At 38.7% G+C, this 26,781-nt stretch overlaps 1 protein-coding gene and 1 long non-coding RNA gene across 3 annotated transcripts in view; one reads left to right on the top strand and one right to left on the bottom strand.

Annotated features, from left to right (window-relative positions):
* Window positions 1-26,781, bottom strand: part of DNAH6 (dynein axonemal heavy chain 6) — a 249,681-nt gene that overhangs the window by 83,097 nt on the left and 139,803 nt on the right. For both annotated transcript variants that reach the window (XM_070511881.1, XM_014852847.3), the window contains exons 45-56: window positions 26,448-26,602; window positions 19,574-19,805; window positions 13,775-13,927; window positions 9,895-10,035; window positions 8,236-8,478; window positions 6,455-6,622; window positions 5,743-5,978; window positions 4,329-4,590; window positions 2,851-2,974; window positions 2,138-2,334; window positions 981-1,184; window positions 151-276 (exon numbers count right to left, since the gene is read on the bottom strand). In XM_070511881.1, the coding sequence (XP_070367982.1) occupies window positions 151-276; window positions 981-1,184; window positions 2,138-2,334; window positions 2,851-2,974; window positions 4,329-4,590; window positions 5,743-5,978; window positions 6,455-6,622; window positions 8,236-8,478; window positions 9,895-10,035; window positions 13,775-13,927; window positions 19,574-19,805; window positions 26,448-26,602 (2,241 nt within the window). The remainder of the gene's footprint in view (window positions 1-150; window positions 277-980; window positions 1,185-2,137; window positions 2,335-2,850; window positions 2,975-4,328; window positions 4,591-5,742; window positions 5,979-6,454; window positions 6,623-8,235; window positions 8,479-9,894; window positions 10,036-13,774; window positions 13,928-19,573; window positions 19,806-26,447; window positions 26,603-26,781) is intronic.
* LOC106838614 (uncharacterized) overlaps window positions 1-26,781 on the top strand; it is a 53,868-nt gene that overhangs the window by 15,834 nt on the left and 11,253 nt on the right. The window contains exons 3-5 of the long non-coding RNA XR_006529381.2: window positions 22,685-22,794; window positions 23,457-23,590; window positions 25,820-26,004. This is a non-coding gene — a long non-coding RNA (uncharacterized lncRNA). The remainder of the gene's footprint in view (window positions 1-22,684; window positions 22,795-23,456; window positions 23,591-25,819; window positions 26,005-26,781) is intronic.

Consider the following 26,781-nt stretch of genomic DNA (forward strand, 5'->3'; position numbering starts at 1 on the left):
ATTGTTCAAGGAACAAAGCAATTGGTTTGACCAATTTGAAAATGGAGCTGACTGGTGTCTTTAGCATGATACAGATATGGCCTGTATAGGATTCCGGAGATGATCTTAAAGTTGGGAACTAACACGAGAAAAGTAAAGTGAAATGCAAACCTCTTCCAGTAAGACAGGTAAACCAAGTCGGATCGAATTTTCAAGTGTGCGTAAGAAATTACTATCTGTAAGCTTAATGATCTTTAACCCACTTTTGCTTTCCTTGTTCCTTATCCAGCGGTTTGCCTGTATAAGAAAGCACAGAGCACATCTGCTTTAGAGTTTTAGAAATGGCCAGAAAGTGAAAGTTTTTAGAGTGAGGTTTAGAAATTTTGTTCAATTTAGAAACAGTTTTGAAAGATAAAATAAAAATACCACTCGCAGCAAATAAAACCACTTTTTAAACCCAAAGTTTGGAATTCTTCCTTTATTCAAATTTGGAACAAATGAAGAAAAGACCCATCTAGGGAAAAAGCCCGTGTTTCAGGTCTTCAAGCTTGTCTGCTTTGCTTTCACAACGGCTGCCTTTTCTAAACCCCATTTAGCACAGTCTGATCCATGGACTTAGGAGGTGTAAGACGGGATTCTGTAAATTCCAGGCAGGCTTGCCCTCAAATTCGTCATACTGTGACTTCATGCTGACTACTCAGACCTTTTAGGAACAAGGACTGTACAGGAATGAATTTCTGCTCCCACAGAAAACAGGGAACGAATGGTCAACCCCTAAACCAAACCAATCCAAATCAAGTATGCAGAGCACCTGGACTCTTCCCTTTCTACTTTCCACCTCCACCAAATGAGGGACCCGGTCTAGAAGACTTCTAAACTCCCTTCTAGGTCGACATCCCTAGGGTCTTACAAGATGTGAAAGTCCACTTTGACAATTTATAATAGCACAATATTAGGCAGAGTTAATAGGCTGCTCTTTAACTGAAGCATTAGTTACACACCTGATCTTGGGGATCAATCATCAAAGGCCACCGTCTCCCTTGAGTAACCAAAATGCCATTTTCCGTTGATATCATGTCACGGGGCAGCCCATCAGTGTTCCACTGCCGTATTTCGTAGGGATCGCCAAGAATGTTAATGAGACTGAAGGCAGGATCGATTGGGATCTCCAGAGACTGACAGTCCTGGATCCAACACTCTATAAGCTGTAGAAGGAGGAAAGCTTACTTTTCTAGGCTCAGAAGCACTCAGTAAATGAGGATACACGCAAAATGTTGGGTTAGGAACAAGTCCTACCGGTCTTCATAGGCATTCTGGCATCAGAACACGAGACACAGGAAGCGGACTGAAACTATACTATTAACTAGCTGTGGCTTTGGACATGTTAGAGCCCCTGTCTGGACCTCAGTTTTCTCATGTGTAAATGACAAGGGCTGTCACAGTAGTCTTCAACCAGGGGTATATTACCCCTCCTGGGAGAGTCTGGAAGCACATGGAGAAGTTTCAGGTTATCACAATGACTGTGGGTCCTACTAGCAATTAGTAGGCGGGGCAGAGGGATGATAGCATCTTAGTCCTTCAATGAGTGGTACAGTCATGCATAACACAGAACTGTCTGTCCCGCAAGAGCAACTCTGGCACATCATGACCCCTGAGCTCCTGTAGAGTCTATATGAGTCCTATACTAACTAGGGTTTATAACTCAAGGACAAGGGCGAAACACTTTTAGGAAGGCATTTCATAAAAATGGCTTGAAAAATCTCTCCAAATAATTTAGTTTCCTGCACCTTCTCATTGCCCAGCCCTTTGTAGCAGTCTCACCAATTCAGAACACTTTGTCTTGGCTGACTTTAGATGCCATTTCTGATCATAAGGGTGGGGGACTCCCTGTCCCTTTTTCTTCCCCCAGGTTCTTGTGCTGTGTAGGAAAGTGGTGAATAACTTTCTAAGGCAGCAAAGGAAAGGGAGGAATGTGGTAAGGGAAGCCTAGGGTAGACTGTCGCTGGCTGATGGGGGAGGTGGCGGGCTGTGGAATGTTTAAGTAAGTTTCCATCATGGAGAACCTCTCCCTCTATACTCAGAAGAATGCCATTCCCCTGTCCTCCCACCACAGTTTCAGCTGCTTCTCACCAGTCCTTATAGAAAGCAATTTACTCACCGACTGCCTGTACTGGGCTGTGAAGGCCCCATAATAGGCGACACAAGCTGCTGCTATGAACACATTCCCAACGATATTTCCTATTTCCTCATGGGATTTCTGGATGCTTTCTTCCCATCGAACTTGCTCATCTCCTAGCGCAGCTGTCAGCTTTCCAGCACGCACCAGACGTGCTTTCGTTAGGGCCATAGTCTTGGCTGGACAATTTTAAGAAAATCAGGTTATGTTATTCCATAATTGCCTAAAATATAAGAAGTTTATTCACCTACTTCAGTTTATAGTGGAATTAGCATTACTTAGCTAATGATGTCAATACATCTCTATGATAGCTCATGGCAGGTCAGCATTATTTCCTATTTCAGAACCAAGTCCAAGTTTGCCTCTTCCATGCAAAAAGCTCCTTTTTGATACTCCATTACTCTTGCTGAAGATGGTCTTCTTTCCATGCCCCTGTAGTATTTATTTTCTGGATCAAATTCATATGCTATTTTGTGTTATAATGCAACGTGCTCCAACAAGCCTTATTCAGGTATAGAAGTTGAATGTATACAATATGCAGTTCTTCTAATTTTATACCAGAAGGCTAATGCAATCATCTAATGGAAATGTGCCCTACACATTGGACAGCAGCTGAGATCTGGCTGCCTGAAAACTCCTTCTACTTTTGAAAATAAGGCATTTCACGACCAACATAAATCTTATGAGTTACTTACCCAGACTTTCTTTCTCATTCACACCTTTGTCATATTCATCTTGTAAGGCCTGTATTTGACCTTCCACGTTTTTTAGTAATGCTTGCTTTTCTTTCAGAGTAGCCATAGTAATATCAAGTTCAGCCTAATAAAAATCAAGTAAATATTTAAGAATAGGCCCACAAAAGGTAAAATTTTTCCATTTATAATAGATTTTCTAGAAAAATAGCATTTATGTTCTCTTTTCATGTCCTAAAAGATTTTGATATAATATACAAAGTTAAAGCAAATATAAACTAGAGTAAAAATATAAGAGCAGAAGCAAACAGAACAAAACAAAACAAAAACAAAGTCCAGCAAAATAAATCACAGAAGGAAGAGAGAAACAGATGTGGCAAGCATTTGGGATGAATTGGTTTACAATAGATTATTAACTTTAGATGATGAAACAAATTAAATATTCACGCAATAGTAAAAACTAATATTTCCTAACTAGTTCTCTAGAGTCCATATCCAGCCTGCTGCCTACTTCTGTACAGCTATTGAGTTAAGTATAGTTTTACATTTTTAAATGGTTGGGGAAAAACCAGAAGAATAATATTTCATGACACATAAGATAAGAAATTGGAATTCCAGTGTCCATAAATAAAGTTATATGGGAACACAGCCATGTTTATTCATGGATGTATTGGTGATGGCTGTTTTTGTGCAGTAACGGCAGAGTTGAGTAATTGCAACAGAGACCACATAGCCGGCAAAGCTTAAAATATTTACTCTCTGGATCTTTACAGAAAAGGTCCGCCGACCCCTGCTCTATAGCCATGGCTCTTTTGGTAACCTGCTTCACTAACTGATCATTCTTTGTTCTGCTTGGGATATCAGGTCTGATTGTGGGTTAAGCTGGTTTTAGAACGTTGGATGACACCATCAAGCGTGGGAGTATTTAACAAACAGACATATAAGAGCATCAGATGCTAGAGGTAAAAGGCGCCTCAAAAATACCATAGGCCTGGGGGCCAGCCGGTGCCACAGTGGTTAAGTGCGCACGTTCTGCTTCGGTGGCCCAGGATTCGTCAGTGTGGACGTGGCACCGCTTGGCAACCATGCTATGGCAGGCATCCCACATATAAAGCAGAGGAAGATGGGCACAGATGTGAGCTCAGGGCCAGCCTTCCTCAGCAAAAAGAGGAGGATTGGTGGCAGATGTTTAGCTCAGGGCTAATCTTCCTCAAAAACAAAACAAAACAAAACAAAATAACCCATAGGCCTGATGGTATAAATATATTAAGGATTCATTTTCCTTTTATGTTGGAAGAGGGCTGATTTTAGAGGTCGTTTCTGAAAAAATAACCTTTGCCAGCTGTTTTTTAAAACAAAAGCTAATTTTCAAGAGCACTGTTATGATGTACGTTGCGTAGGTCACAGCAGCGTTATAAAGGGAGGCTGAATGTTAATGATCGTGGCCTTCACTGTAAAACAGCACAACGCAGATGATGTACCTGTGCAGCCCGGAGTTTCTGTCTCTTTGGTTCGACTTCTTTGACTACCCGAGAGTACAAGTCCATTGCTCTCACCCACATGCACATGGATTTACATGCTTTGGACACTTTCTCTACTTTTTCAGGCACGAAATCAGGATTATTAATATACTTTTGAAGCTTTGCCAGGATTTGAGGCTTTATGTTTTCCTTATCATATTCTAAAAGTCTTCTTAGAAAGTTAGAGTCACCAAGAAGTTGCTTTGCTGTTGGCCAATCAGGCCTGAAAGACAGACATGAAAGTTAATAGCATTGTAATAAAATAATAGAGGAACAAAAGAAATGTCTTCCTCTGAGAACACTGAGAAATTATTCCAATAAGCGGGTAGTTTTCATCTCAATACCATAATCCCAGTAATTGGCAGTTATGTGCATCACAATTCATGGGGAGACAGGTAATTGGATGACTAATGTTCCATACAACCTGGTTTTGGTAGAGAAAGAATTATAAAATCATCAAGTTTTAGTAATGTAAGCTGTTATAGAAATAATAGTTTTATTTTTAAAATGCCCCAGGCACTCTCATTTTTACCCCCTGTGCCTTAGTTTAAATCCTTAAAATCTCTTGCCAGGACACCACAATTACCTTCTAACTGGCTTTATGTCTCTCAGTCAACCTTGCCCCTTGTGAACTTTTCCAAGTTGGACTTTCTCAAATGAGAATCCAATTAGGTCAAAAATGTGCGGTGGCTCTCAATCCCCTCGGGCCAGGGCTCTCCATCTGTGCTTTGCAGAGCCCCCAGGCCCCACTGAGGTGCTGGCCGAAGGGTCTTAGGGAAGCCTGGCAGGGGGGTGCTCTGGGCCCTCTACCCTTGCTCTGAGTTGTTTTACATAAAAACTTTTCTTATAATTTTTTTATTGAAGAAAAGATTGTATTACTAAAGAAAGTTTGAAAACAACATATCACCAAGATGAAACCTGAACTGCTTAGCACAGCATACAAGAGCTTTCATGATGCAGTCACAGCCATCCCGCCCAGCCCCATTCCCTTCCATGAGCATCAAAGGTCTCTGAGTTCTCCCCATGGTCCCTCTTCACCTGAACATCATCTCCAGAGAAATCTGCTCACACCTCCTAGGGGCACTCTGTTCTCGGAACTTCTAATATTATGCAACTCTCGCATGCCTTAAAATTATCATTTTTCATATCTCTCTCCCCAGTATACTGTAAGTGCCTTGTAGGGAAGAACTTGATATCTTCCATCATCTAGCACAAACTAGATGTTCAAAAAAATGCTTGTTGAATCAATTTGTTGAACGACTGACTGGATCAATGAGAGGGTAGAGAAGAGAATGAAAACATAAATGAAAATAGAGAAAAGCAGCAAAGGAATTCCACCAGGCATTTTGGTGATATATGATTCTGAACTACTCACTTGGCATTCAAGAGGATGGAAATTGCTTCCATAACCGTCATGACCAGATCTGGGGGCTTTGTAAAGACTCTGATTTCAGATATGTCTGCTTTATCTAAGGAATCCAGGGCTTTATTAGCAGCATCGAGTGCAGGCAGAGCCTCTTCAAGGTCTCTTTGAGCATCATCAGCTATTGCTTGGGTTTCTTCAGCTTTCACTTTTGCTATTGCTTCCTCTTCTTGCACAACGTGACGGACCTAACCATTGAAATACGACTGCTTAGGTGGTCTCAATATTTGAATTTCAATGTTTAAAAGCAAAGCCAATAATAATGAGTCATATTTGCCCCTTTGGATTAGAACAATGATGAAAGAGGATTAGCCATATTACATTTTATGCTATCCTTTGTCCATCTCATGCTATGTTGATAGAATAATGGAGACAAACTCATTATAAGAAACAGTTCTTCTTAGGAGAAGAGTAGCTGCTTTATATTTGTGCGTGGTACTTTTCTCACAACTCTCTCTGTCCCACTCATTGGGTTCACTCATTCTCAGGGAGAAAACCAGGCTGACTTACTGAAGGGAGACTGTTTACAACTTAAAAGCATTGATAAATCCATCTATTACTTAATTGTTTGAATGACATAGAACCCAATCATACATCATTACATCTAAGTGATCAGTTGATGATGGAAGCCTTCTCACCCAGAATGTCAGGTAATGCAGCGTACCTGATCGGCATTTTCTTGATCCACCGCCAATTTGTCCATCAGGGCTTCAACATCTTGTGATTTTGTCAAAAGGACGGGTTCCAAAGCTGAAAGATCCAATTTCATTTTATCTACTAGTACGTTGGTTTCTAACAGCTTGGTGAGACCATTCTTCACCCGGTCACATGCCTAGATGACAATGAAAATATCTATTTTAATGAGTATTATACACTATAAGTTTATTGACATCTCTTACTCATGTACTAGAATTTTACATCTACAGAATTGGTAAATCAGTTTATAATACTTAAAATTGTGAATGTGCAGAAATCTTCAGGTAACAGAACTCTAGGAAATGGCCATGAGATTGACCACGGTGGGCTTGGATCCATGCCCCCTGGCCACAGCAGTGGGACATAATTGGACTGTGGGCTCACGGAGGGCCCACGTTGTATTATTTTTATTCCCTGTGGTAGCTTGGTAGCATGTTGAAAGAATGAGGGACAAGTTCAGATAGGAATTCCTGGAGGCCACGGCTCTGGGAACTTGTTTCCTCAAGATGGGTCAGCAGGGCTGAGAAGCCCCAGGGAGACAGTGTCCTGGGTACTCAGCTCTGGTTGATGGACCTGAACCCTACTTCCCAGTGGAGGGAAACTCTTGACTAGGGGCATGGGGTGGTATGTGGTAGAGGAGGCATCTGGGAGTAACTGTGTTTTGAAGGTGAGTCAGAAAGCTTGGTTCAAATTGGCAGTCAAAATATTTGTCAAGTTATTTTACAAAGCATGTATTTATTTACCAGGGAAAAATCCTCAGAAAAAGATTAAAAATATCTAAATGCTAAATACTTCCATCTTTACTGTGTTTAAAATATTGAAAGTTTTAGGTCATCGTGTTAATAGCTTGATGAGGAGGAGGATGATGATGGCAGCCAGTATTTTCTGAGCACTTCATATGCATCAGATCTGTTCCAAGCATTTCACAAACAGTATCATATTTAAATACCACAACAATCCAAGAGATAGATAGAAATATTTTGTTTGTTTGTTTGTTTTCTTTTGAGAAAGATTTGCCCTGAGCTAATATCTGCTGCCAATCCTCCTCTTTTTGCTGAGGAAGATTGGCCCTGAGCTAACATCTGTGCCCATCTTCCTCTACTTTATATGTGGGATGCCTGCTACAGCATGGCTTGATAAGTGGTGCATAGGTCTGTGCCCCGGATGCGAACTGGTGAAACCCAGGTTGCTGAAGTGGAGTGTGCAAACTCAACCACTGCGCCACCAGGCTGGCCCCAGATATAAATATTTTAAACCTTATTTTCTACTAAGACTTAGAGAAGTTACAAAATGTGCTGAAGGTTGTGCATCAAGAAAGAAGTGGAGCATAGGTTGTACATAGTCTGGCTGACACCGGGGTCCTTGTCCTCAATGGGAACCATTGACACATGTTAGACCACCAAATCCCATCTCTATTGCTTAACAGAAAGTTTTCCTTCTTATTAAATACTGCAGAGATGACTAGTTCTCTACTTAACTTTGATGCTGTTGCAATGTCCATAGCATTCTACTGAGTCAAGGACACTTATGTAAATAATAGAAGACAAATATAAATATCAAGGAAGAGGAAGGCCTCTGGACCGACAACAGGAGACACTTTTTTGTCATATTGTAGGTTGTCAAGAGCACATGTCAGGGTGGAGAGGGCTCTGGTATGTAAGATGGCACATAGATATTCCACTCATTCTGGCAAAAGTTTTGAGTTCAAGCAAAAAAAACCAAGTTTTTTATTGATAATATTAAACTTACTGAAACCAACTGCTTCCTTTTTTCATGCAGCATAGATAGGTAGAGATTGATGAGTTCCAAGTAGGAGGTGGGCGTTGTGTAGTATCGTCTCCGGAGCTCCATGTAATAGCGTTCTGCCATATTGGAGACACTCAAGTGAACATTCACACACATGAGGGAAAGCTTTTCTTTCAGCTCTTCACTTCCAGCATCCACATTTGAGAAAAATGTCTTTGATACAGAAAGAAGTGCTTCTCTGGGCCACTGTAATGAAGACATAATTTGGAAAATCTGTTGCTCATTTCCATAATGTATAATTTAACAATTAAGAAAAATGGATTTGTCTGGAACTCTTCCTTGCCTTGTCTACTCTTTCACATAGTTAACTTCTGCTCATGTCTATGATGTTTAATGGACTGAAGGGCTGTGTTCATCAGAGAGGGGTGTGGGTCTGCATTTGTTATCCCCAGCACAGTGTCTGTCACATAGAAGTTGTTCAATAAACATTTGTTGACTGAATGAATAAATGACTGAGTGTCTTTAGAATAATTCCATGAATAAAATCACATACATGATGAGAACCACATCTGTTTGCCTCTCTCTGTTTACCAGGCAGTTCGGATTTCAGGTCCGTTATTATAATTACTGTCTTGCTCATGTCAGCTTCCTTGTTCCTCTCTTGTGTCTTTGAGCTCACCTGAACCTTAGTCAACTGCAAATCTCTGTTACTCCATGCCTGCAACTGTGTAGCTGAGCGTGGCTGGAGAAAAATGCACAACCATGCTGACTGGCCTCACTTTAAACTCATGACAGCTGGCTTGAGTGGGTTCTTACAGCAGCCCAGAAATGTCTCTACATTTTCTAATACATCACTTTTGTACTCTCCTAAGTGAGTATTTCACACCCTATTCTACTTCCTCAGACTGCTAGCACTTCCTTTTTCCTCTTCATTCTCAGCTGATGATTTTGCTTCCCACATCACTAAAAAAAGAAATAGAAGCAATGAAAACAGAAATTCAGTGAGCTCTCATCCCCACATCTTCCCATCTACCTGCATCTATGCTGATATACTCAGCCTTCCCTCCTGTTACTCTAGGGTAAGCTGTGCATGCTCCCTGCCCAGGTCAGCCCTTTCAGTGATGCCTTGATTCCATCTCTTCTTGCCTATTCAATGATATTGGTCCAACAACGCTTAATCTGTCTGCTGCACTATCCATATACTTCTCTTTTATGGACCATTTCCATCAGCACACACACATATGCCATTTGTGTTTCCCACTTAAAAATACTTCCCTCTTGACCTCACATATCTCTCCAGTTATTACCTATCTCTCAGTGTTCCTTTGGGGCAAAACTCCTTGAAAGAGTTGACTATACTCACTGTCTCTGATTCCTCTCCCCTTTTCTCTCGAACCTTCTCCCCCATCGCTTCACTGAAACAGCTCTTGTCAAGATCACTGATAACTTCTACACTGCTAAATTCAATAGTCTCCTCTTCCTTTATAAATTCTGTTTTGCCTTTGTTTCATGATTATTTTATCATCCTTTATATATGAGTAAATTCCCAGCAGACTTTAAAGCTAATGCAAGTACCCTTGAGTTATTCTTGGATGATGTGTTACCCCTTTAAAAATAAAGCAAGTCTAACTTCTCAAAGAGATAGCCTGGAATGTCACCAACCTGGACAAACCAATCAATGGTGCAGCAGTTCACAAGGGATGGAAACATCCGGCATCGGGATCGAAAGGCCTCCCCAACAGGGCTCATGCAGAGGACAATGTGCAGCTTCTGACGGACTTTGCTGATAAAGTATTGAAATACCTGATAGAAAAAAGGTATATTTCAATTTAAAATAAGGGTGAAGCATGGTTCAACATCTGCGAATCAGTCAATGTGATAAACCACGTTAACAAAATGAAGGATAAAAATCGTATGTTCATCTCAATAGAGCAGAGAAAACATTTGACAAAATTCAACATCAAGTTATGACAAAAACTCTCAACAAAGTGGGTACAGAAGGAACATACCTTAACATAATAATGACCATATATGACAAGCCCTCAGCTAACATCATATTCAATGGTGAAAAGCAGAAAGCATTTCCTCTAAGATCAGGAACAAGACAAGGATGCCCATTCTCACCATTTTTATTCAACATAGTATTGGAAGTCCTAGCCAGAACAATTAGGCAAGAAAAAGAAATAAAAGGCATCCAAATTGTAAAGGAAGATGTAAAACTGTCACTATTGGTAGATGACATATATCACATATAGAAAATCTTGAAGACTCCATCAAAAAACTGTTAGAACTAATAAATTTAATAAAGTTGCAGGATACAAAATCAATACACAAAAATCTATTGCATTTCTATACACCAACAGTGAACTATCAGAAAGACAAATAAAGAAAACAATCCCATTTACAATTGCATCAAAAAGAATAAAATATCAGGGCCAGCCCAGTGGTGTAGTGGTTAAATTCATGTGCTCTGCTTTGGCAGCCCAGGGCTCATAGGTTCAGATCCTGGGCATGGACCTAGCACCACTCCTCAAGCCATGCTGTGGCAGCGTCCCACATACAAAACAGAGGAAGATTGTCACAGATATTAGCTCAGGGCCAATCTTCCTCACCAAAAAAAAGAAAAAGAAGAAGAAGAATAAAATATCTGGGAATAAATTTAACCAAGGAGGTGAAAGACCTGTATATTAAAATTTGTAAGACATTAATGAAAGAAATTGAAGAATACACAAATAAATGGAAAGATATTCTGTGCCCATGGTTTGGAAGAATCAATATCGTTAAAATGTCCATACTGTCCAAAACAATCTACAGATTCAATGCAATCCGGATCAAGATTCCAATGGCATTTTTCAAAGAAAAGGAATAAATAATCCTAAAGTTTGTATGGAAGCACCAAAAAACCCCAAATAGCCAAAGCAATCTTGAGAAAGAAGAAAAAAGCTAGATGCATCACACTCCCTGATTTCAAACTATATTACAAAGCTATAGTAATTAAAACAGTATGGTTGGCATAAAAGTAGACACATAGATCAATGGAACAGAGAGCCCAGAAATAAAACCACACATATATGGTCAATTAATTTGCAACAAAGGAGCTAAGAATATACAATGGGGAGAGGATAGTATCTTCAATAAATGGTGTTGGGAAAACTGGACAGTCACATGCAAAAGAATGAAACTTGACCACTATCTTACACCATACACAAAAATTAACTCAAAATGGATTAAAGACTTGAACACAAGACCTGACACCATAAAACTCCTAGAAGAAAACACAGTGGTAAGCTCCTTGTCATAGGTCTTGGCAATTATTTTTTGAATCTGACACCAAAAACACAGGCAACAAAAGCAAAAACCTGTAATTGGGACTACATCGTACTAAAAAGGTTCTGCACAGCAAAAGAAACCATCAACAAAATGAAAAGGCAGCCTACTGAGTGGGAGAAAAATGTTTGAAAGTCATGCATCTGATAAGGGGTTAATATCCAGAATATATAGAGACCTCATACAACTCAATAGCAGAAAAACAAAAAATCTGATTAAAAAATGGGGAGAAAACCTGAATAGACATTTTTCCAAAGATGATATACAGATGCCAACAGGTACATGAAAAGATGCTCCACATCATTAATCATCACCTCACAGTGTTAGAATGGCTGTTATCAAAAAGACAAGAAATAACAAGTGTTGGTGAGGATGTGGAGAAAAGGGAACCCTTGTGCACTGTTGGTGGGAATGTAAATTGGTGCAGCCACTATAGTAAATAGTATGAAGTTCCCTGAAAAAATTAAAAATAGCACTACCATATGACCCAGCAATTCTACTTCTGGGTATTTATCTGAATAAAATGAAAACACTAACTTGAAAAGATATATGCACCCCGTGTTCATTGCAGCATTATTTACAATAGCCAAGATATGTAAATAGCTTACATTAAGTGTCCATTGATGGATGAAAAGATAAAGAAATTATGGTGTTTACACACACACACACACACTCACACACACATTGGAATATTACTCAGACATAAAAAAGAATGAAATCTTGCCATTTGCAACAACATAAATGAAACTTGAGGGCATTATGCTAAGTGAAATAAGTCAGACAGAGAAAGGCAAATATTGCATGATCTCTCCTGTGTGTGAAATCTAAAAAAAAAAAAACCCAAACAAGCTCATAGATACAAAGAACAGATTGGTGGTTGCCAGAGACAAGGAGTGGGGGGGGGGGGGGGGGAGAAATGGGTGAAGCGGGAAAAAAAAGCAAGGGTAAAGTAATTATGGAAACAAGTGTTGGCTAATGCATTGGAGACTACCAACACCAAATAAAAAAATGTTAGTGTAGTAGATGTGTAAATTGTTTTGTTCAACGCCAATTCCGACTCTTTTTTCTCATGCAATCTGGAAAGATTAAAAAGATATTTTGTAGACTGCATTGCAGCTAGGGTTCTGGATGTGATGTAGGTCCTCCTCATTAGCATATTTAAGAAGACTCCTTCAATAAAGTGGCGAGAGGTATTCATACAATTTGCTTTGGAGTAGACAACGGTTGGAGAGAGAGACAGGGTGCAGGGCAACCATTTTTGCAGGTGTAGAGCCTGGCAGAAGTGGCAGGGACTTGGAAACACTATCTCCGGATGTGGCTCCTTGTTTCCGCTGCTTCCTGACACGGTGAGAGACGAATAGCTTTGGAGCTGGCAGCTGCAGCAACAGCACGCTGATTGGTTCAGCCGTTTCCTGGCTCGACAGGAATGGTTGTGGCAGAGGCAGCAGCTTCCTTGACCATTGATTTCTACCATGTGCATTTCATATTCGTTCCGAGGAATTCAGCCTGGAATCCCTTTCTTTGGCCCTCCCAATGATTCTGCCTTCGTCCAATAAACCCATTTCTGCTGACTTTAGCTGAAGTTGACCCTGCTGTCTGTACCTATAAGCCCTGACCTAGCAGTAGAGGAAATTCTCACGAAAGGACACAGAAGGGAAGACATGAGAAAGAGTGGCCTAAAAAGTTAAAGAAGGTGCAGAGAAAAGGGAAAGGATGGGGTGGTCAAATAGCACAAATGGAATCGAGCACAGTGTTGGAGAAATATAAGTGGACAGCAGCTATGTTGTTCCTGGCAGGCGGGGGGAGAGAGAGAACGCATTTCTGTATTAGTTGTGCCATAGCCTTGCTAATAGGCAAGGGAGTGAAAAGTGGTAGACTTTTGGTCTACCAGGTAGGGCACTGGGTAGGGTGTGTGTGTGTGTGAAATAAATTTATGTTTAAAGAAGGATAAGAGAAGGTGTCCAGTTTGGACAAGACAATGACGTTCATGGGACAGCAGGGTTTCTGTTTTCTGTTTTCCATAGACCTTTCTGGAAGTCTGCTGAACTAATGCTTTGAATGTAAGAAATAAAATATGTACATAGAATTACAAAGAAAACCAATTATATTAAAAAGAAAATCTATCTATGGATTCCTAAGGGGATTTGTGGACTATTAAAAAAAGGCTAACAACTTTTTGTTTTACAAAGCCATACAACCGTTCTGCATGTCCTACCTCATCTCTGTTCCCCTCGGAAATTCCTACTTCTTTTGCTCTTGGTCTGGTGGCTGCTAAAACCTGCTCCAGTTCATCCTTTTCAAATAAATTAGGCACCTCACCTGAGTTCAGGATGTTATTTATATCTTCCAGAAACTCTTCCACTACAATCTGTAGAAGAAAGAAGAGCGATCGTTGTCACTCACTCAACCGTTTTACAGTAATTACATGTAAATTATAAAGCAAACGTTTAATCAGAGTTCACACTGAGTTAATTTTATCTTTAAGAGAAGATAATCTTAAACATTAGATAGAATCTTAATAGTTTAACATAGCAAGTACATTGATTTTTCATTTTTCCTTCTGGTTTTGTTTCTTAAAAGGCCTTCATCTACATGGTTTGTCATATGTGCAAGCATTTTATATTCTGCCTCTTTCAGCTCACATTTTATCATAAATCTTAATCCATGATTCTGTAGACTACTCATCATATTTATAACCATTATGGGAACATAACACACCATGAGCTGACGTGCCCATTTACGGAGATGTAGACGGTTTACAGACCTGTTTACCTTATAAGCATATTCAGGCCTGTAGCTTTTCTCCCCAGTTGGATTATTTCCTGGGGATAAATTCCCAGGAGTGAGATTAGCAATTAAAGTGCATGAATATTTTCTGGATTTTGAAGATTTAAAAATTTCCCATTCAATTCAAGTATGACTTTATTAGCCTTTAACATTCATTTTTTTAAATTTGGGGAGTGCAAATGTTTCCTTTGGGAGAATTTAATTTGCATTTCTTTGATTATTAGCAGGGGCAAATATTATTTCACATTTGTTAGTTTCTGGTAAAAAACCTTTTCAAACACCATAACTATTTATATAGGGCTTTACTTTTTTTTTTTTAAGATTTTATTTTTCCTTTTTCTCCCCAAAGCCTGCCGGTACATAGTTGCATATTTTTTATTTGTGGGTCCTTCTAGTTGTGGCATATGGGACGCCACCTCAGCATGGCTTGATGAGCAGTGCCATGTCCGCCCCCAGGATCTGAACCAGCGAAACCCTGGGCGGCAGAAGCGGAGCGCAAGAACTCAAGCACTGGGCCACAGGGCCGGCCCCTAGAGGGGTTTACTTTTAAATTTGAATGAGTAATGTTCATATTATGAAATAAACCTTTTGTCTCTAATAATTGATGCAAATATTTTTCAAAGAATCTATCATTTATCCTTTTGTTTCAGTTAACTTTTTAATTTTATAAAAGTTTGAGTCCCATATAGTTAACTATGACAAGACATGTGTTATTTTATTTCCTTCATTTGGAACTTTTTGTTTTCCTTGAATTAGCCTGGAATACTTGTGTCTGTTAATTTTCCTGAAGAACAAACACTAGTTCTCTTTGTTCTAATTTATTTATTTCTGCTTCTATCTTATTATTTCCTTTTGTACGTTGTTGTGGTGCTTCCTTGTGACTTTTATTCTCCTAAAGTTTTAAGTCAGCTAATATATACAGTTTCCAATTTTTGACTCAAATCATAGATTTGACCCTGAGAACTGTTTGGTTGCAATCCGTAAATATCTGTTTATGTTGAGTTCATCGTCCCTCTTCTCTAAAGAGAGATTTTGATTTTGATGTTCTTGACTCAGGAATTCCTTCTATGAATGTTTTAACGTCCTGGGCCACATCATTAATTTCTCCTTTGATTAAAGCTTGGGTAAAGGATGTTATCAGTACAATTTATGCTTTTTTGAATTTATGGAAAATTTCTTTGATCAATTTTTGTAAACTCTGATGAATTTTTATAAACTTTCAGTAATAGAAAATATTTGCTTTCTCTTTAAAATGTAGCATATAGTCATTAATTCCAGTTTAGAAATTATATTCTTTATATTTTCTAAACATACTTATTTCTACTTTGTATTTGCTAGAAATAGCAAATTAAACTCTATTTTTAACATTGTGTTTCTCTCGATTTCTTCTCACATTTATAATAGTTCTACACACATACACACACACACACACACACATCCACACCCATAAATTTTAGTTATTACGGTTATGTTTACTTCTCATTAATATAGAGCATTTGAGATTGATGGGGCTTTCAATAGAGTACAATAGCTTTTTGTTGTTTAAAGTGGAGCAAGACAATCTGACTTGATCCTCGGAGCTTTAACAAAGTCCTTTTATATTAACTTGCTTAACTTTTAAAAGCAACATTAAAATTCTATAAGAAAGATTTCAATTTTAGAATAATCAGAAACTATAGATAAACAAAAGTAAGAAAATATAAAAAAATCACTCACAATCCCATGACCCAGACATTTTATAATTGTCTCAACGGCTGATCTGTTTAGATACACATTAAACCCCAGAGCCTGTATCGTACACAATTTGTGTATGTGCTATGATGTACAACTCATCAGAAACATTTTCCATCTTAATTAATGTGTATATTTTTACAAGATAATTTTTAATTTTTTACAGAGTGCCCCATTATGTGATTATATCATAATTTGCCTATGTGACTCTTATTGGATATTGAGACTATTTCAAATTAGCTATTATTTAAAAATACTGCAGTAGATATTCTTGTATGTACACCTTTGTATACAGCTCTGATTATAAGCAAGAGAAATTTAAAGCCTTTATCTCCATATTGCCAGTTACCTTCCAAAAAGGTTTTGCTTCATAATCTATCAGTGAGGTCTGAGCAAGGCCACTTTCCCTACAACTTTGACAACACTAGATCTTATGATTTTTAACCTTTATCAATGTGCAAGGCCAAACCCGGTCATTTATCTTTACTTAAATTTTTTTGATTTCTGGTGAGGCTTCAGGTGTTTAAAACTCTTATTTTTTAAAGGAAATTCCTATTTACATTCTCTTGCATTTGTATATTTCTTCTACTGGTGTGCTTGTCTTTTTTCACTTTTAAAAAATTTTATTTATTTTTTCCAGCTTTATAATTGACATATAACACTGTGTAAATTTAAGGTGTACAATGTGTTGATTTGGCTGATACACATATATTGAAAAATGATTACCACTATAGTGTTAACACCTCCATCATATCACATAATCACCATTTCTTTTTTTATGGTGAGAACATTTAAGATCTACTCTCTTAGCAACTTTTGGTATATAATACAGTACTGTTAACTATAGTCACCATGCTGTACATTAGGTCCTTAGAACCTAATTCATCTTATAACTGGAAGTTTGTATCCTTTGACCGACATCTCCCCATTTTCCCATCCCCGAGCCCTTGGTAACCACTACTCTACTTTCTGTTTCTATGAATTCAGCTTTTTTAGATTCCACATATAAGTGATATCATATAGTATTTGTCTTTCTCTGTTGACTATTTCACTTAGCATAATGCCTTCAATTTTCATCCACTTTGTTGTAAATGGCAAGATTTCCTTCCTTCTCATGACTGAATATTTCACCATATCTCTATACATGTACATAAACATACCATATCTTCTTTATCCATTCATCTGTTGACGGATGCTTAGGTTGTTTCCATAGCTTGGCTATTGTGCATAATGTTGCAATGAATGTGGGAGTTCAGATATCTCTTCAAGATCCTGTTTTCATTTCCTTTGGATATATATCCAGAAATGGGATAGCTGGATCACATGGTAATTCTAGTTTAATTTTTTGAGGAACCTCCAAACTGTGTTCCATAGTGGCTGCACCAATTTACATTCCCACTAACAGTGCACAAGGGTTCCCTTTTCTCCATATCCTTGCCAACACTTGTTATCGCTTGTCTTTTTGATAACAGCTGTGGTAGGTTGTGTTTCTAGGATTTTATCATTTCTTCCAGGTTATCTAATTTGTTGGCATATAATAGCATGAGGTTATCTCATTGTGGTTTTGATTTGCATTTCCCTGATAGTTAGTGATGTTGAGCACCTTTTCATGCACCTGTTGGCCATCTGTCTGTCTTCTTTGGAAAGATGTCTTTCGGGTACTATGCTTATTTTTAATTGGATTATTTGTCTTTTTGTTATTGAGTTGTATGAGTTCTTTATATATTCTAGCTATTAGCTAAACTGCACACTGCTGAGTTCCCTGGTCAGGCTGCATTACCGTTTTGGCTCCGCAGATGAGAAAAGCTACTGGTTGGGACTAGTACTTGAGTGCTCCAGGTAGAAACTTGGTCTGCAATGATCCGAGTGCTGGTTGTTGCAAGTACCCCCCTTCTCTGTCACAATCAGGTTTCCAATGGTCAAGCTCAGGGGAGACCTCCTTGGTGTGGTGCTGCACTGGCTTGGGGGGGAGGCGGACGCAATGTGGTCAGCATGAAGCTGCTCCTCTTACCCTTCTAATATAGTCTATCTCTGTCTCTGTGGTGCAGTGGGTGCTTCAGCCTCACCCCCGTGTTCTAGGATTTTATCAATTTTATCTAGGATTTTAACTACTCGTCTTGTCCATGAGTAGTTGTTAGTTGTTCTTGTGAGGGGGAGCTAACTCGGGACTAACCTACATTGCCATCTTGGTGCTGTCACTCTCTGTCATTTTGTTCTTGCATTATTTTCCTGATATCATTAAATTGTTCATTTGTATTCTCTTGTAGCTCTCTGAGCATCTTTAGAACAATTATTTTAAACTCTTCGTGGGGTAATTTCTGAATCTTCCTTTCTTTGGGGCCAGATACTGGAGGTTTACTGTATTTCTTTGGTGGGGTTATGTTTCCCTGAATCTTCATGATTCCTGTAGCCTTACATAGGTATCTCTGCGTTTGAAGCAGCAGCCACCTCTTCCAGACTATGGACTGACTTTGGTAAGGGAGGGCTTTCACCTGCAGGTGGGGGCACGCTAGGGCATGCTGTGACCCAGTCTAGTGGTACAGGGTGCAAAGGGCGGGAGTGTGTGGTGGCACCGGGTCTGGTGGGGTGTTATGTCTCTTAGGCTCAGGCCACTGTATTGACAACTATGTGTACCTTGGCAAGCACTGCAGGGGGTCCACAGTGGCTGCAAGGGCCACTGCAAAGGTCCTCAGTGGCACCTCCAGGTCCGGTGGCTAGGGACCAGGGCAGGCATTAGTGGTGGCCAGAGCCAATGGTGTGTGTACATTTGGCTATGGGTCCCTTTTCATTTGTACAAAATATTTACATATGCAGATATAAACTCACTGCATGTCACAGATGTTACAAATATTTTCCCCATTTTATTATTGTATTTAATCCCTTTTATAGTGTTTTAAAAATGAAAATGAAATTTAAAATATTTATGCATCAGATCTATCACTTTTTTTATCCCTTGGCTAATTTATATAAAAGTTTATTTTCCCTAATGTTAAAATACCCAAGTATAGTCACTGTGGAAAATCTTCTATTACAGAGTAAATTAAAGATCAGTTAAATTGGTTGTTGTAGACATAGATTTAATCCTATTTTAATTTTAAAGTTAATTTTACCCTAAAACATAGCCATTATTTTTTCCTTTTCTTGAGCAAAGTGTATTTCCCTAATTGATTTTACTTACGGAATTACTGTCTTATATTTACCTGTACAGAAATAGTTTATTACCTTCTGCTATCTATGTTCTTCTCCACGAAGAGAAGTTAAAACCTTTCTCATCTCCTTAACCTTTGATCATATTTACTTACTTAGAAGGTAAAGGGGAAAACAATAGTTGGTACAATAAATAAAAATGAATTATAAAAGTCTTTTACAAGGTCCAAGAGGTCTGTTATCAGAGGGAGCGATTCCCTGAACTACGTCATGCAAACTGTTGGAGCACACGAGTGACCGTCACATCGGGCTTTTCCTGTCTTTGCTCTTTGGCTGTTTAAATATGTACCTGGGTGTCCGTGAAGAGGAAAACCATATTCCTGTCGTCTACACCAGCCAGTTTGTACAACTTCCTCAGGTCATCATGAAAACTGTCATAATTATACCCCCGGCTCAGTTCAATCTGCAAACACTTGTAGCCACAGATGTGAGCCGCAAGTCTCGTGAGAGACTGCTTTCCTGTGCCTCCGACTCCGACCAGCAGGGCGTTGCCTCTTTCCTGACGAATCATGCGGGCAATTCTGCAGGAGGCAAAGCAGAGAAGGATTTATTTCTTGTGTGCAGACGTGGGTGGCTTCTGCTCAGAGGGCCTGCCCCGGAGTGGAAGGCTGGTGGCCAGTGGGGTGTCGTTTCTGAGCAAAGGCCACAGGGAAGAGCAGGGTATGTCTGAGGTTCACACTGGGAGAACAGTACTGCTGGGCTTTTCCTTGTATCCATCTCTCCCCCATCTCCTATAGGCTGTGGGCCTCGCTCATGCAAATTTAGAGTAAAGTAAAGTTTCTTCTTCCTTCTTCAAAGTGTGAAGGATTTTGTCAGGAACGCTGGCTGATCATCGCTTAGATTAACCCTTATATTGGGAAGCCCAGGTCTCCATTTATAAGGGTGAGCAAGCAGAAAAATCGCCTAGGAAAAGACCATGCAGTCCAGAAGGAGAGAGGAACGGGAATAGTCTGAAATGGATTTACTATAAGATAGCGACAGAAGTTTAAACATTCATGTTCTGATTCATATTAACAAGAATTTAAAAAGCATTATAATCATGACACTAGAGCGGGCACTCAGGAAGGGGAAAAAATCTGAGTTTAGGAAAAATTGATTGGAGATGGAAAATCTGACTACCAAAGTGAAAACCTCAGTGGAAGATGAGCCTTGCAAATAGGATACTGTGGAAAACTGAACGGGTGAATAGAAGACAAAGTCAACGAATTTACTGAGAACTCAGAGAAGAAAGACAATGCTATTAAAACGGTGAGAGAGAAAATAGAAGGTAAGGAGGACAAATCTAGGAGAAACAAAGGGATCCCAGAGGCCACATCATAGGAACTTAGACGGAGAGACAGAGAGGGTAGAACTGATACAACAATGACTGAAATTAGAGAAGAAACCCCCATAGCGGAGCCCACGCATCTCCAGTCACCGAGGATCAGGAAAGAAGACCAATGAGGAGGGGCAAAACGCGGAATATTTTCTAGAAGGTATATAAATATAAACTAAACTATATGCGTGTATATGTATGTGTATGTATATATGCACATATGTATCATATATAAAATACAAAGCGATATTGTAGACATAACTGAAAAGTCTGTGAGCATCTAAAATGCAGATCTAATCGATTACTCCCAAAGGGACAAACGATTTTAGTCTGGCCTCAGACATCTGTTTTACCAGATGCTATTCCATCAGACAATGGTTAGAGAGGGAAAGCTGTCAGGTTATTGCCCAGAGAGTAAACCACTCGCAAAGCCTTCCTGAAAGAGTCCATGAAGATATAAAGAGAAGCACAAATAAAACTTAAAAACTCAAGAAGGGAGAAGGATGTTAGTATAAAAGTGAGCAGTATGTATGAGAGTCAAGTCCACGTACAGTTAAGATGATAAAAAGGAAATGATAATGTCAGTAAATTCTTCTTAAAAAGAAGATACAAGTGTAAAAATAATTTCTTTTTTAAAATTATTATCACCATTTCCTAAAATATCAGACTGGGTCATCAGAAAGTAGGAAATCATGGGAGAAATGTAACAGCAGGTTTATTTTCTCTCTTTCTCTTTTTTATAGGAATTTATCTATCAATCTGTCATCTATCTATTTGACTATCTAGTGTTATTCACGATGCTGATAACTAGAGAAAACAGAATTCAAATATTTTAAAATGATAATGGCTTTATTATTTTTTTAATTATGAAAGTAAAACATGGCCATTGTAACCATTGAGAGAAAACCGTTGCTAACCCTTTACCACCTGTAAGCAGCCTCATGAGGGCCTGGATGCTGTCCTGTTCTCTATGAGAGCAGCGCATAGTTCATAGTGGGGGCTTCATAAATATTTGTTAAATGAATGTATGTGTGTTCACTTGTATGTGTCTATTTACCAAAATTGGATTAAACTCTACAGCACATTTTCTTTTGTGATTGTTTTGCTAAATGATCTATTAGGGACATTCTCATGCTAGTAAATAAAGCAACAGATATACCATAATTTATTTAGCTAGTTCCCTAGTGATAGACATTTGGTTCTTTTTATGTTTTTATTATCATATTAACAAAATATTAGAAAACAAACAAACCTTAAAGCTAGCTGCAAATAAATCCTTTCAGATTGTAAGAGAGAGGGGGGTCCATGAAACAAAAAAAGACATTACATTAAAAACAAACAGAAAATAATTTAGGATTGCATAAATGTGGCTGTTAAAGCCATGTTCTAAAATAATATTTAATTATATATAGGATTGTGGAGGCAAATGTAATGTAAGTGTTAAAGGCATAATGTTTAACTATATATGCCATAATATAATTTTGTAAAAAAATATATATGCTTATAAATATATTTGAAGGCACCATACAATTTTAACAATGGTTGTTTCTGGATGAAGAGGTGGAATTATGAATAATGTTTTTCTAAATTTTCTGTAATGAGCGTGTTTAGTATATAATCAGAAAAATAATCAATATTTTAAAAAAAAATTATTTTATTGAGGTGACATTGGTTTATAACAATGTGTAAATTTCAGGTGTACATTATTATATTTCAGCTTCTCTATAGACTGCAGCATGTCAATACACCACCAAATGTCTAGTTTCCATCCATCACCATACAAATGAATCACGATTTTTTTTTAAAGAAAACAAAGTAGGTGTGTTTCTGCCTTGTAGAAAATATAAAGCTGCCTTCTACACAATATTTCTATCATTAAAAAGATCTTGGTGATATGGATTTTTATAAATAAAATTATATTTATATAAAAAAGGAGACAAACATCAGCTCTTACTCTATCTCTGAAATTCGGTATACTTTTATCAAATCATCTATATTGAAGTAATCAACTTCTAGAGACCTTAAAAGTTGTGAATTAGAGAACCCTGATTGCAGAGTTTTTATGTCTCTCATCTTTGGTGGCAGGGGCAGGAGCTGTGTGTTGGGAGCACAGAACAGGGAATGTGCGAGGACTTGTTTGAAGTGTTCCTTCAGGACGAAGCATAGACTGCTAGTCACTATCAGGATCTTCTGAAGTAAGTATCAGACCTGCATGTCTGTCTCCTCCATCTTCGCACTCTCTCCTGTCCCTCAGGCGCGTCTGCTCTCTCTCTGCCCTGACTGCCTTGATGACACGCTCTGCTTTGTCTAGAACTGAAGTCAGCAAACTGCCTGCTGTTTTCGCTTGTTTTTAACTTTTTATGGCTTATGAGCTAAGAATGGTTTTTAGGTTTTTTAGATGGATGACAAAAAAATCAAAAGAAGAGTAAGATTGGGCCGGCCCAGTGGTGTACTTATTAGCTTCACGCACTCGGCTTCAGCAGCCCCGGGGTTTGTAGGTTCGGATCCTGGGTGCAGACCTAGTGCTGGTCATCAAGCCACACTGTGGCGGTATCTCCCATAAAACAGAGGAAAATTGGCACAGATGTTAGCTCAGGGCCAATCTTCCTCACACACACAAAAAAGGTAGAGTAAGATTTTATGATATGTGAAAATCATATGACGTTCTAACATGAGTGTCCATAAATAAATTTGCATTGGAATATAGCCATGCTCATCCATTCTCTATTGCAAGTGGCTGCTTTTGTGTTACAACGACAGAGTTGAGTAGTTGTGACAGGGACTGTACAACTCACAGAGCCTAAAATATTTAACTGTCTAGCCCTTTACAAAGGAAATTTGTCTGCTCCTTCCCTAGGATCCCTTGCCAACTCCTCCCCTAGAGAAACTAAGACCCACGGCGCCGTTTCCATTGCTGGGTTTCTATCACATTGCACATCAATAGAAGACACAGAAGATCATCTGTTTGCTTATTTCTCTTCAGCTACCTGTGTGAGTATAAAATTGAAGGCTGAATGGATATGTAATAATAATTGTTATTTTTTCCTATAATGCACAAGTGTTCTACAGTGGGTGAAATATTGAACATTTTAAAAATCTTGCATTTTATATGTTACTCATTCCTTGTTTCATGCACATTATAGTAATTTGATTATTTCCAACTCAGATTATTGGAAACAAATGACTTGTCCATTCTACTTCCCAGTGTTACTTTTTCTGTCAACTTATATAACAATGGACAGAAAACTCCCTCCATTAAGAATTCTGCAAAATTACTTTTTTTTCTAGTATAGTTGGCAAGAGATGGCTTTCCTAATTAGTAGCTGACATTATAAGAGATCTGGTCTATCACCCTTGCAGTGTGGTGACAACTTTGGGGGCATGTAGTGGGTAGAAACTGCCTGGCGTAAATTGCCCTTTGAAAGCATAGGCTCTGAAGTAAATTTTTTTTTTCTGAGTCGAGAAGGCTTTTATTTATCCTATGCAAAAGAACCCCACCAAAACTAAACTAAAATGTCACCAACAAGTGGAAATGTAGAATCTGCTAAATTACTGAATATTTAGTAAATGTCCCATAACTCTTGTTCGTAATGAAGCCCTTTCTGTTGCAGGTCAGAAGTAGGTGTCTGAGAGCTCTTACTTAAACAAGTAGAAATTTGTTTCCACTGATTCCTAACTACTGATCCTCTCTAGAAAAAAAGAGAGCACAGCTACATCGTTATTCACATGGCAGTCCTTTGTATCTGAAAACCAAATCTCTTCCATTCTACAAACGGTTTTTAATTTCCCCCTGTAATATATTAAGCAAACCTTGAGTAGCCCGGTGATTCTCTTTCACAAAAGTAAGAAAGATTATACATACAATGAAGCCGACTTTGCCTATCATCTGGTCTATTCTCCAGGAAGTTTCTCAGACCAGAGTATGGCTATTATTTTTTTCTTTGCAGGCTTAGGGCTATGGGAATAAAAGTTGTCAGGAGACAGCATGTGGGGATGTTGGCAGGGGCCTGATGGGAAACAAGTGGTATCTTGACAACCCAATGACAAACTACTGTATGTTGTAGTACTTGAGCTGTGACAAACATAAAATCTTGAATTAGAGTTAATTAAACAGGAGAGGCATAGAAGAGGTGAAAGACTTGATTTGCATATGGTTTATAGCTAAAAATCCTAGGGATTTAATTGTCAATCTTGAGGTCCAAAACTAAAAGGTAGTTGACAAGGGAAAAAACAAAGCCATTAAAATCTTGCTTTGGTGGTAGACCATGAGAAATCCTGTCCTCACACACAATTTACACTGCTTATTCCACAGAATACTATATCAAATCTGGGTATCACATTTTAAGTGGAACATTGAAAAATTATAAAGTGCTCAGTATGTTGAAGGCTGGAAATAATCTCTAACAGGCAAGAGTGAAAGATCTGGGATACTTATGCCTAGAGAAGATAAAGCTAAGAGGAGCCTGGTAATGACTGTCAAGAATTTGGAGGGCTGTTATGAAGAAGAGTGGATCCATTTTGGGTGGAGGCACCTGCAGCAGAGTTAGAGTCAAAGCATTGGATACAGTCCCCAGCCTGCCACACATTAGCTAGAGGAATTTGGACAATTCACCTATCTCCCTGTGGCACACTGCATTGTCCGAAAATGGCTGCAATAATACTTCTGGTCCTACTTGTTCTTTGACTCTATCAAGAGAAAGAGTCTCTGACCCCTTCTTGTGAACCTAGGTGGGCCTGTATGACTCCTTTGACTAATAGAGTATGGTAGAAGTGATGCTATGTGACTTCCAAGGCTGAGTTGTGAAAGACCATTTGGCTTCTGCCTGGCTCTCCCTCTTGAGGCATGGGCCTTTGGAGCCCTGAGCCACCAAGTAAGAAGCCACCATCTAAGAAACTCTGATGCTGCCATGCTAGAGAGACACATGCAGTCTCCATGGAGGCAGAAATGCGCCAGGCACTCCAGGTGCTGTCTGACTCCCACTTCATGAGAGACCCAAGAAAGAACCACCGAGCACCATGAAAGATAACAAAAAAAGGAAGCTACTGAGTCTTACCATGGCTAATTATGTAGCAACAGACCACTGGAATATTCTCTAGGCCTTATTTTTAGAGAAACTATGATATTGAGCCATATAGAGGTGTTATGACAGTTAAATGAGATACTCCATATATCATGGTTTTATATTTACACTGAGTGCCACTATTATGACTGCTCCACAGGATGAAGCTGGTACCAGGAGTCACAGGGAGCAGATTTTGACCTACCCTTGAAGGGTCATTTTGACACTTGGGATAGTCCAAGAGGACACAAGCCACTTCAAAAAGTGATGTGTGCCCCAAGGATCCAGATATGGAGGATGGATACCTAGGTGTCAGGAATGTCCCTCAAAGGATACTTGCAATGGGTAAGAGTCAGATACATGAAATCTACGACCCTTGGATTCAACTTGTTTTGCTATAATCCTGAACCCCCCTTTCTCTGGGCAGGCATGCAGTCAGCCTTGTTATACTGTACGTGTATCTCTGAAAACCACCTTAGATCCTTTCTTCTAATAGGACAGAACATTTAAAAGAAACAAAAACAATCTATTAATATTCAGACAAATTAATAACTCCTAGGATTCCATAGAAATTTCATGCCATATATATCTAAAATATAGCAAAAAATAACCTTTAAATTATAGCAAGATTTGCTAATTGACTTGCAATTAATCCATCTTGTTAACCCAAGGATGGTTACTAGTCCATCTTGCAATCTACTTAAAGAGTTTTGTACAACTTAATCCTTACCTTTTTAATACAAAAGAAATTCGATCAATGCAATATTGGGCACTTGATAGCATTATACCTTGAAACATGTTCAATAGCATCCTGGAAGAACACGAGCTTTACTTCTTTGGGATTTATGAGGTTATAATCATCAAGATAGTCCTGTAGAACATTTGCAATTTTCTCCATATCGGGCATGTCATCATAAATCCGATCAGTCTTATCTGCTCCAAACTGTATGATGATTTATGGAAGAGAGACCAAATTGGATTAGTTCTGATATTTAGATACATATAACATACAGAACCTTAGGAAGCAACGTTATTTGATCTATGGTGCTATTTAATTATTTACTTATACATATGCTAACAAGGCTTTCAAACCAAGGAAATGGGACTAAGAAACTCAAATTT

Source organism: Equus asinus, chromosome 6 (assembly GCF_041296235.1).
Source record: "Equus asinus isolate D_3611 breed Donkey chromosome 6, EquAss-T2T_v2, whole genome shotgun sequence".
Classification (NCBI taxonomy): Eukaryota; Metazoa; Chordata; class Mammalia; order Perissodactyla; family Equidae; genus Equus; species Equus asinus.